This window comes from Mus pahari, chromosome 4 (assembly GCF_900095145.1).
Source record: "Mus pahari chromosome 4, PAHARI_EIJ_v1.1, whole genome shotgun sequence".
NCBI lineage: Eukaryota > Metazoa > Chordata > Mammalia > Rodentia > Muridae > Mus > Mus pahari.
In genome coordinates, this window is record NC_034593.1 from 130,408,380 (window position 1) to 130,419,345 (window position 10,966).

The 10,966-nt window shown below is 40.0% G+C and overlaps 1 protein-coding gene across 3 annotated transcripts in view; it reads right to left on the bottom strand.

The window, feature by feature from the left end:
• The window catches only part of Pkn2 (protein kinase N2), a 100,346-nt gene extending 93,174 nt beyond the window's left edge, over positions 1-7,172 (bottom strand). For 2 of the 3 annotated variants that reach the window (XM_029537257.1, XM_029537255.1), the window contains exon 1: positions 6,794-7,148. In XM_029537257.1, coding sequence (XP_029393117.1) covers positions 6,794-6,841 — 48 coding nt within the window. In that variant the 5' untranslated portion in view covers positions 6,842-7,148. Of the gene's footprint in view, positions 1-6,793 lie in introns of all 3 variants that reach the window. The other variant, XM_021195635.1, reaches the window with a different exon arrangement.
• Between the last annotated feature and the right edge of the window lie 3,794 nt (positions 7,173-10,966).

Consider the following 10,966-nt stretch of genomic DNA (forward strand, 5'->3'; position numbering starts at 1 on the left):
ACTCAGAAATCTGCCTGCCTCTGCTTCCTGAGTGCTGGGATTAAAGGCGTGTCCACCATGCCCTAAGGAACTTCTTTATTACAAAGAATGGGTTGGACTTAAGGAAAATGTAAAGCTTAAGCTATAAATGGAGAATATTGTGAAAGTCAATAGACAAGTTTTTAGGGAATAAAATGACAAAACACAAACTATTACAAGGAGTTAAGGATAACTTCAGACATAATTCTTATGCACTAGGTCTAGGCTCCTTAGGGAGACTGTCTCAGAAATAACTTCTTACTAGAGAACACGGGTAAGTGTCTTTTAAACCCAGGAACTGGGTTTAAGAAGGAATTTCTTAGAATTATAATAAAAGAAAATTGGACAAATTTAACTTTGTTAAAAATTAATCATTTCCACCATCAAAGGACACCACAACAATCAGAAAAATTGCAGTTAGGATTCTAGTCTTGCAAATATTAGTAAATTGTGATAATGAATAACATTTTTTTGTTTTATTCAATATTAAATCTGACCAACTTAGAAGTAAATTGGTAAGTTATGTGAATATGTGAATAACTGACTCAAAATTATATACTTCAGGTATACTGTCTACTAAACATAAAAATTAAAGATTAATGACAACAAATAACAGTATTAAGTAATTTAAGAGAAATGGAATGGGGAAATGAGTTGATAAACTCCTCACATAAATGATTTTATTTATTTCTACATTTACGCGAAGTCAACTAACAATTATGTGTCTAGCATGTGTGACATGTACAATATTTTATAAATTTTTATATTTTATAGGGCTTTTCACTTGGAAAGTTAACAAATCCACAGACATAAACTATACTGTTACTCTTCTTACACCAATCTGCAACAGATAATAACCACAAGCTTGTTGATCATAATGATTCTTAGTATTTGCCAAAATGATAAAACTGTTCCTCCTAAACAGTTCCCTAAACTGAAGGTAACAATTTAAAAACTGAGAAGATATTTACAATATATAGCTATTTAGCATAAAGACAACAACTCTTACAAATCAAAAAAAGAAAAATGGAAAAGAAAAGAAAAGGAATTCAACTGAAGGAAAAATAGAAAAGTCTACAAAACCAAAAAGAAATCCTCTAAGAGTGCTGGCGAGATGGCTAAGTGGTTAAGAACACCTGCTGCTCTTCCAGAGGACATGAGTTTGGTTCCTAACATCCAAGTCAGAAGGCTGACAACCATCTGTAACTCCAACTCCAGGGGATCCAAATGTTTCTTTCTGGCCTCTGTGGGCACATTCAAATGCACATACCCACATCAAACACACACACCTACACATGATTAAAAATAATAAAGGTAAGTTTTACAAGGGAAATAGTCTATAGCTTGAGAATCAGAAACATCATCAAGAGACAATTATGGCCTTTTGACTTGTAAAAGTTAAAAATGACAATATCAAGTATTGAGAAAGACCTTTAGTCACATGTATTTGTTAGCATGAGTATAAATTCATATAACCCCACTAGGAGTTCAGTATCACCTCTTAATGCCAAAAGCCTTCACACCTACCCTCTAAAGCAGCAACTGAGCCTCTATATATACTTTTAGGTCTTTCATAGACATACATGGGAAGCATGTACAGACAATCCATAATATTTTTACTCACAAATATGGAAACAAAAAAAATAAATAATAACAAGAGTTAAATACGCAAATATTCAACAATGGAAGATATCCACTCAACTAAGCATAGCAGTTATACTGAACGACTACAGTAATATACAATAATAATATGAATAAATTTATCTAATGTAGGTGGAAACTCAAGATTATATTCAACACAATTATATAAAAACTAAGGTAAATGACACATCTTTTAGGATTATACATTCTATAAAATTATACACGAGGAAGAGACTAACCCACATTATTCTCAGTGATGACTATCTAGGTCGAATAGGAAGTGAAGTCAGGGATCAAGAACAGAGGAAAACAATGCATAGATATTGGAGGAGGCAAAGTGGTGGTCAATGAGTACTCAGTATGGCAGTTAGTGCTTCAGTAGTGTGTATGCCTGAGGCTTAATAAAAGAAATAAATTACATGTAATTTATTCAATGAAAACTCTGAAAACAGCCAAAATAATCAACCCTTTTGTAACTACAGGGCAGGAAAAAACAAAAAGGCTAATATATAAAAATACATGCTACTTAGCACACATTAGCATGTAGGCAGCAAATCTTCTAGAACCAAAAATAAATTCCAAAGTCTATCATAATTACTGTCCAATAAATTAAAATGCCTATGTGCCCAGGCAGTAAACCTTTAACTAATTAGGCAAATAAAGTAGGTGTTGCAAGTCTTTTAAATGGATATACTTTACTATCAATTCTATATAATTCTTATGTATCAGTTCATCTTTATAATGCAGTAGTTTAGCAAATGTATATTGGGTATTATAAACAATCTACAGATAACTGAAGGCAAAAGGGAAGACTGTAGGTTATAAACAGATATTATGCCATTTCCCATACAAAATTTAAGCACTAAGAATAGAAGTGGCAGGGAATAAATTCCCTATTCATTTCAAGGAAAAACTGTATTTGTAATATCACCTATACACATCCTTTAGTAAAATGCAAATACTATTATTGTTTGGGGAATGACAAGAAAATAAGGTTTCTGCATGCTCAGTACAGATGTAGTTGATTCTTTTAAAAAATGAATTATTTATTTTTGACTTTATGTGCATTGATGTTTTGTCTGCATGTATGTCTGAGAGCATCAAACCCCTGGAGGTGGCGTTAGAGGTATCTGTAAGTTGCCATGTAGATGCTGGGAATTGAACCTGGGTCCCTTGGAAGAGCAGCCAGCCCTCCTAACCACTGAGCCATCTCTCCATTTCTCCACATAGACTGACAAAAGACACACATACAACACCACCTCCCCGCTCCTTCACACCCTTTTGGGACTAATAGTTCCTATGTAGCTCTGGCTTTCCTGTAACTTTATATACACCATGTTGACCTTAAACTCAGAGATCCCATCACTTGGGAGGCAGAGGCATTTGGTTGAATCTATGAATGAAGAGCCCGAGGATACAAAGGTTAACTGTAATTGAGTATGACAATAACTATAATAAATTTCTCATAAAATGATCAAGACAGTCCTCATTATAAGGTAACAAATGAAACCTTCCTATTAATATTCCGAGCATATTCTAATGCCAACATTGAACTAGGTTGTAAAAAACTTAAAATTTAAACTATGAAGTCACTTGAGAAATCAACACAATGTTAATTTACTTAACGTTCTTGTTTGTTGGTTGATTGTTCTCCTGTTTTTTCTTTTTGAGGCAGCATCTCACTATTTAGCTCTGGCTATCCTGGAGCTAACTATATAGACCAGGCAGGCCTTGAACTCAGAGCACTTTCTCTGCTTCTCCCTCTGAGTGCTGGAATTAATGACATGTGCCACCAGGCCTGACAACTTAATACTCTTGAGGTTAGTTTCCTAATTCATAAAATAAAAGTAATATATCTTACCATACTAGATCTTTGTGAATGTCAGATAGGTATAAAAGATATCTAAGAACAATGTCTGATATGTAGCAAATGATGCTATTTTCACTTTCATAAAGCTCTCTACCAGTACAAATGTCATTGTGCTATTCTACAAAGTAAAAATCATCCTGTCATGTTTAGGTCCTTCAGCAGTTTTGGCAGATATTCAAATGGCATTAACATCTGTAATTTAAGGGTAACTACCTACAGTAACTTTTCTCTTGAGGAAATTTCCTTTACCCAAACAAACACTTTAGGAACTTTGATGAAGGAGATGAACCACCAGTATCAACAAAACTATTTTAGTTTCTTCTTCTCAATATTTGGTTCTGTGTTCTCTAAAATTACTTCAATAGTCATCTGGAGATTCTTGATACTTTTCTTTATTCTCAGTTTTCTTAGAAATAAAATTTAGGGTTTTTTGTTTTGTTTTGTTTTTGTTTTTTGTCTCACAAAAATAAGTTTCCTGCTCTGATTCAAATAAAAAAAAGTAGGAATACTATTATATACAAGCTAGAAACTGTTTAAAATTTTAAACAGCCTGTTTTTGTTTTTATTATAACAAATATTCTTCCTTAAGTCTTCAAGTCTCTGACTAACAAAGTTAATGTGCACCCTATTAATTAATGCTTTCTTAATAAGCCTCCACCTTATTAGTGAGAGTTAGAAACCTTGCTCACAGACACATTATAGTAAGGATGAAGACAAAATAATGTGTTTCAGATTTACAAATTTGCCTTTCTAGAAGCAATGGTTATTAACAAGTCAATTCTAGCTCTAGCAAAGTATTTCAAATTCTGCAGTAAGATTAAAAATGAAACTGAATAAATATTTCATTGACATTATAATCAGTATCTAGAGGGAAGCAGTATTAAGACAAGAGATGGTGAAGTAACTGTTCAGCCACTAAACACATCTTACAATTGGTTACCTACTAAATACTTAGTGTGTTTGGCAGAAAATCATTAAGAATTAATTTTCCATCTAAATAAATTCAAACAATTTAGAAGCTTTAAAAAATGACTCTTTGAGGGCTGGTGAGATGGCTCAGTGGGTAAGAGCACCCGAGTGCTCTTCCAAAGGTCCAGAGTTCAAATCCCAGCAACCACATGGTGGCTCACAACCATCGGTAACAAGATCTGAATCCCTCTTCTGGAGTGTCTGAAGACAGCTACAGTGTACTTACATATAATAAATAAATAAATATTTTAAAAAAAATGACTCTTTGAATAAACTTGGCAAATATCAAGTCAATGTACATTTTCATGACTAGAAGAAATAAGTGACTAAATGAGGTGTAAATTTGTGGCCATGAATCTTAAGTGATGATAGGGAACAATATAAATAATTTTCATAAACATAATAAACTTTAATGCAGTAACTTTTACTACAACTGAGGCTACAATCAACAAAAGAAAAATGTCCTCGATATATAATGACAATGTAAAAGTTATTAAAATACCACTTAATAAAAACTAGTTTTTAGAGGAAGCTATACTTTATTATAAAACATAACTGCATTGGGTGTTCCTTTGATTCCAATTTTTAAATTGTCATATTTAAAGGCTTTTATCATTCTTTAACTGCTTGTTACTGCTAAAATTGATCTTACTAATAAAAAGGTCCTAAATATAACAATAATAAAAAATGCTTTCTGTTACAATGCCAAAATAAGTGCCATTTATGCCAACCCCCAGAAAAATATAAGGATGCCATACACTTTATAATTCTAACACCATTGATTAAAAAAAAGAAAAAAAAATGCTGCCATTTTAATGGCATTTTCTCATCAAAATCAACGTTTTTCATATTTCAAAATAAGGCAATACATGATATTTCAAGAAAATTTTAGACCAAATTACATGCTTACTTTTAGAAGCATGTAAATTTTTAAAAAGGATCTAGTCAGTTAGCAAATGAATGTTATGAAGAGCTGCCTACTAAAAGCTAATTGTAGTTAAAAGGTTATATAGTGGCATTTTCAAATGACAGAAAATTCAACTTTTCCAAAGGATTCCACAAGTGCAGTAGTGTACCCTGCTGAAGTCTGTAATTTTTAAGATATTGCAAATATCATAGCAATGTGTTTAAACTTACATCTGATTGCCTGAATATACCAGGCTTATAATAGGCTCTAGAAAGAAATGCATTTCAAAAAGAAATTTACACATTGAAGCAACTAGTAATTTTGTCATCATAAAAAAAAAAACAGTCAACCCTCTAATGCAAGTGTTAAAACTGCCCAACTTTTCCAAAAGAAATGCAAGTGTCTCGGTTCTCACCTCTAATCTTTGAGTAGCCAAAATATCAATACATTAAAACAAAACAAACCCAGTTTAGAGACAAAATTTTAATCCAGACGTAAACATCTCTTGAATACACCAAAGTAATGAAAAAGTAACCAACAGGGTAAACTTAAAGTCTCCTACTCCATAGAGATCTCAAAACAAAAATCGTGCTTACTTCATCAAATATTTAGCTAGAAATAGGAAAGAATAATATTGCTTCGACTCGGACTACATTAATTACGCCATCTATTTTGTTATCTTCTGCGGACATGTGCTGCCTAACGTTTTCACTTAATGAACTGTTCTCTGGTTTGTAAACAACTTGTGTAGCTCTCTCTCTCTCTCTCTTGTGTCCAAACCGGAGGGAAAAACGAAAGTCTGGGGTGGGGTGGGGGAGCATCAATATCTGAACTTCCGGATGTGAGCAGGGGGAGCCATCGGAGGGACCACCTTTCTCTCGCTCTCTCTCTCTTACTGAGTTCAAAAGGAAAAGTTGAGAGAGAGACGCGGCCCGCAGATCGCGCTACAGGCTCTCGGTCACCTGAAGGGGGCTGGCAGCGCAAGGCCATCACTTCGGAGCGAGCCCTCGGGGGCTCCAGTTCGGGGGGCGCTCTTTGTGCGGTCGGAGGGGAAAGGGAGGGAACCGCCCACAGCCTGGGAGTCATTCAAAGGAGTTAGGGAGCGGGGCTGGGGGGAGGGCGGGGCGGTGACACCGGGAGGGGACCCGAGCGAGCACACGGCCCCGCCCGCGGGGACGGGGTCCCGCCGCCCGGTGGCCTCCGAGAGCGCGCGCGGGAGACCGGGTCCCGGGGCGGAGCGGCGGCTCCGGCCTGACACCCCGAGAGTCTCCACACCTAGCGGGCCAGGGGCGCGCCGCGCAGCGTCCCCGACCCCGACCCGGACCCCGCGGCCGCCTTCCCCTCCCGGGTTCCCCGGGGCGGCGCTCCCGCGGGGCCGCGGCCCTTACCTGCAGCTCGGTGAGGAGGATCTCCCCCCGGTCGGGGTTGGACGCCATGGCGCTCCGCTCGGGCCTCCGCACCTGAAGGCGGCCAGCGGCGCGGCCGAGGGAGAAGGCGGGACGGGAGAGCCGGGCGGGGGGTGAGGAGCGGAGAGAAAGCAGCCGCTAGGGAGTCATGGAGGCGCGGCTCATGGAGAGCGGCGGGGAGCGAGGGCCCTCGCGGCGCGGCTCCCCTCGCCGCCCGCCGCCGCCGCCCGCCGGACTCTGTTCCCTCAGCCGCTCCCTCAGGGCGACGCCGGGAGCCACCTCGGAGCTCTCGGTGCGGGGCGCAGCGGCCGCGGCGGCAGCTCCTCCTGTCGCACCATTTGGCTGTCACCGCGTCGCAAAAGCGGCCGCGCTTGGCGGCCGCCGGCGCACGTGACGGCCGCGGGCCCCGCCCCCGGCAGGGCGGGCTCTGGGAAGCCGGGTTTGGCGGGGACCCCGGGGCCTGGCGCGCGGGGCGGGGCGGACTGTGGGCGGGCCCGAGGTGACAGTGAGGCGAAGGGCCCCGGGCTCGAGTCGCCGGGAGGCGGGAAGTCGGGCGAGCAGGCCACACCCACCGCGGCCGCGCTTAACGGCTCTGCGCGAACGCTAGGTCTGGCCTCCCTTCGGGCCGCCCTGCCCGGGAGCCGCGCCCGCCCGCCCGCCCTCCCGCCCCGTGCTGTCGCTTCCTCCCTCCCCCACCTGCCGAAGCGTGTCCACCTCTCGCCTTTGGCTCGCGCGACGTCGCCACCAGTAAGGTGCACGGCGAGCCAAACCGGCGCGGAAGAGGCCCTTGGGAGAAGTGGGAGTGGTCAGGACGCCAGCCACTTCTCCGCGCTGTCCCCACGGGCTGCCTTTTCCTCGAGCGCTACCCTCAACTCTGTGGTTGGGGCTAGAAAACTCCTGAGCTCGAAGCTGACTTAGCTCATTTGTTGATTTTTTTTTTTTTTTTTTTTTTTAACTTAAGTTTAATGGAAAGAGAGGAAGCTGAGTCAGCGTCGGGAAGGAACCCAAGCGGACTTTACTTGGGGAGGTATACAGGAGAACTAACTACTTAGTAGCAGAGTCTACTTAGTAGCATATCATAACTAGCTACTTAGCCTACGGGAATTAGCTACTTAGTCGCACAGTTTACTTAGTAACTTAGTGTAACTTGTGGGAAATTGGGCTTCTACAAGTAACACTATGTATCACAAGTATCAACAGAGACTCTTAAACTGTAGCTTTTGTCTAATCTATGAGTGGATTCTCTCCGTAAATGCTTCCCTTGGAGTTCTGAAGATTAAGTGCATATTAATTAATATAGCTGGTTAAAAGCCATGTGGAGAAAGTGGTGATGGCTATTTAGGTGAGTATGAGGAGTTAAAAGGCAGGTTTCAGGTGAGTAGCTACAAGTCTGAGAAGCACTTTACCTTTCATGTGATATTGATGCAGGCTCTTGCAGATTTTTCTCCAAGAGTCTCATTGAAGTCAGAAATTGAAAATCGAGAGTTCTGTGACTCCGACTCACAATATATTGACAACATTTTTCTGCTTCGTACTTCAAAGGTTTTACTACTTATATGTTTAATGAATTGCCTGGGCTGAAACCGATAAAAGCAACAAGTGCCTTAATTATTAAGTTACATAATCAACTTTAAAATGCGTTTAATGACTGAACACTGTTACTTCACCAAGTGTTGTCTTAGGAATACTGTTTCACTCTAGAAACGGATTATAGCTTAAGTGAGATATTGTAAACATACATCCAGTTTCATCATACTGCAGAATGTGAACTACTTTGCTAGAGCTGGAATTGGCTTGTTATTAACCTTTGCTTCAAGAATGGCTGATCTGTAAATCTGAGACACATTACTTTGTCTTCATACTTACTATAGTGTGAGTAACATTTTTAACTCCTGCTAATAAAATGGAGGCTTATTAATCAAGGAAGCAACAAGGAACTAACAACATTTGGAGAAGCCAGGATATATGATTACCTTCCCTAGTAACTAACAAAGAGAGTTAGGCCCTGGAGTTAGGAGTAGGATTAAGAAAGAGTCTTTAACAAGTAAGTGGAGTCCTCTTGAGGAAGCAGTATTGTGTCCAAAACACTATATTACAATTTTAAATGGTAGGTACAAAGTGGTAGGGGGAGATAATGCTAGTATGATTTTTATTGTAAAGTATTCACGACAAAACTTATCATTTAAAGTGGGTCACTAGATTCCTACTGATATGTTTTTGTTTTTTTTATATTTTACCTTTCTCCAGGAAAGAGATGAGAAACTCCATATGTACATAACAAGTGGTTAACTATTAAGATGTATTTGTGCAGTGCTGGGTATGATGGTACACTCCTTGAATCCCAGCAATTGGGAGGCAGAAGCTGGCAGAAGTCTGTGAGCTTGTGGCCAGCCTGGTCTACATAATGAGTTCCAGACCAGCTGCTAGACAAATAGAAACACAATAAGATTTCTTTAGAAAAACAAATTTAGATATAGAAAGAAAAACGAGTGTTCTTTAGAAAAACAAATTTAGATCTAAAAAGAAAATGTTCACATTTTAGCAGCATGGAATGTTGAACCTAGGAGACAAACATGTAGTCTATCTCTTACAGTAAGTACAAAATAATAAGCCCCAGTTTAGCTAATTGGGGAGGAAATAGTGCTATTACTAAGTGATGCAGGAAAAGAACTAAGTCTTAGAACTGGCATTCCATTTGCCACCTGGACTGGTTTTAATCTGCACTGTACTTTAAAATAGAATCCTCATAAACTGAACCTAAAGAGCATTATGACCCTCAGATAGTTACCATAGGAAAAGACTTCAAGCTTTCATAGTCCTAGTGTTAAAACCAGTATAATAACTTTAATGTTACAAATCATCTGCAAGTGTAAACAACAAATGCACAAGTCTTTAATAGTATAGGAAGTTTTTCTGAAATTAGTTGTGATGGGGAAACTAGTACAACCCAAAGGGAAGGCAGAAGACCTGTAGGATTATAGTTTGGAAAGCAAATTAGCTTACGCTAAAAGTTACCACTCAGCTCACAGTCTCTCTCTCTCTCTCTCTCTCTCTCTCTCTCTCTCTCTCTCTCTCTCTCTCTCTCGCGCGCGCGCGTGTGGCGTGTGTGTGTGTGTGTGTGGGGGGGGGAGATAATCAAAAGTGAATCACACTTATCAGAGTTGTGCATGCTTAAAAAGTTGTAATGGAAATGCTTATCACTTTGATTCAGAAGTGTTGTGTTCAGGTGTGTTTCAGCCCTGCTTATAAATGTTCTTAGAGAAGCCTAAGTACAGTTCACTTCATTGTAGTCTAGTTTATATTTAACAAGAACAAAAAAACAAGGTAATTTAAATTTCTCTTAGTCATTAAAATACCTAGTTTGTGTCACTCATTATACAGCATCTTTTAAAAATTTCAAAGATATTTTAAAGATCTTTAAATAGAGATAAACACACAAACACACACAGTTTCAATTGCCACTGTCTTCCTCTTTTTAACGCCCTTTCAGAACTTTTTAGGGGAAATTGTGGTAGAATTAAAATTATGCTTTTTCAGTCCCGTTGAATCAGACAGCTATTCAGATGAACTGTCTGTCCAGTGTCCAGAGAGTAAATGGTAATGACAGAAAGAATCCTAAAGCTCGGGAAGACAGAGTGAGCTCCCTGGCCAGCCAGGGAGATAGCGCAGTCACAGGGCGTTTGCTCTGCAGGCATGAGAAACCCGTATCCCCCAGATCCCAGGTGAGAAAGCCAGGCCCAGTGGTACACACTTATAATGGGGTGCCAGAGGAAACAGGCAGATCTCTGGGGCTCATTGGCTGGCCAAGTTTTGTCAAGTTGGCTGAGTTTCAGGTGAGTGAGAAACCCTGTTTCTGAAAACAAGGATGATGGCAGCTGAAGAAAGATTAATCTTTAACCTCTGTCCTTCACACACGCGTGTGTGCACCTACACAATTGTGTGTACACACAAATACACAAAAAATTTTTAAAAGAATATCTTGTCATCCCCTTTCCTTCCTTAAGAATGGCCTTACCAAAATCATTCTTTTGTACACCCTCTGTGGATAACTGAGAAAAAGCAGGAGGTCAAGGACACAGAAGAGTCAAGCCAGCTGTGGTGATTGTGGCAGATAGGTTTGAGCATTATCAGTTCAGCCCTCATCCCCACACTGGA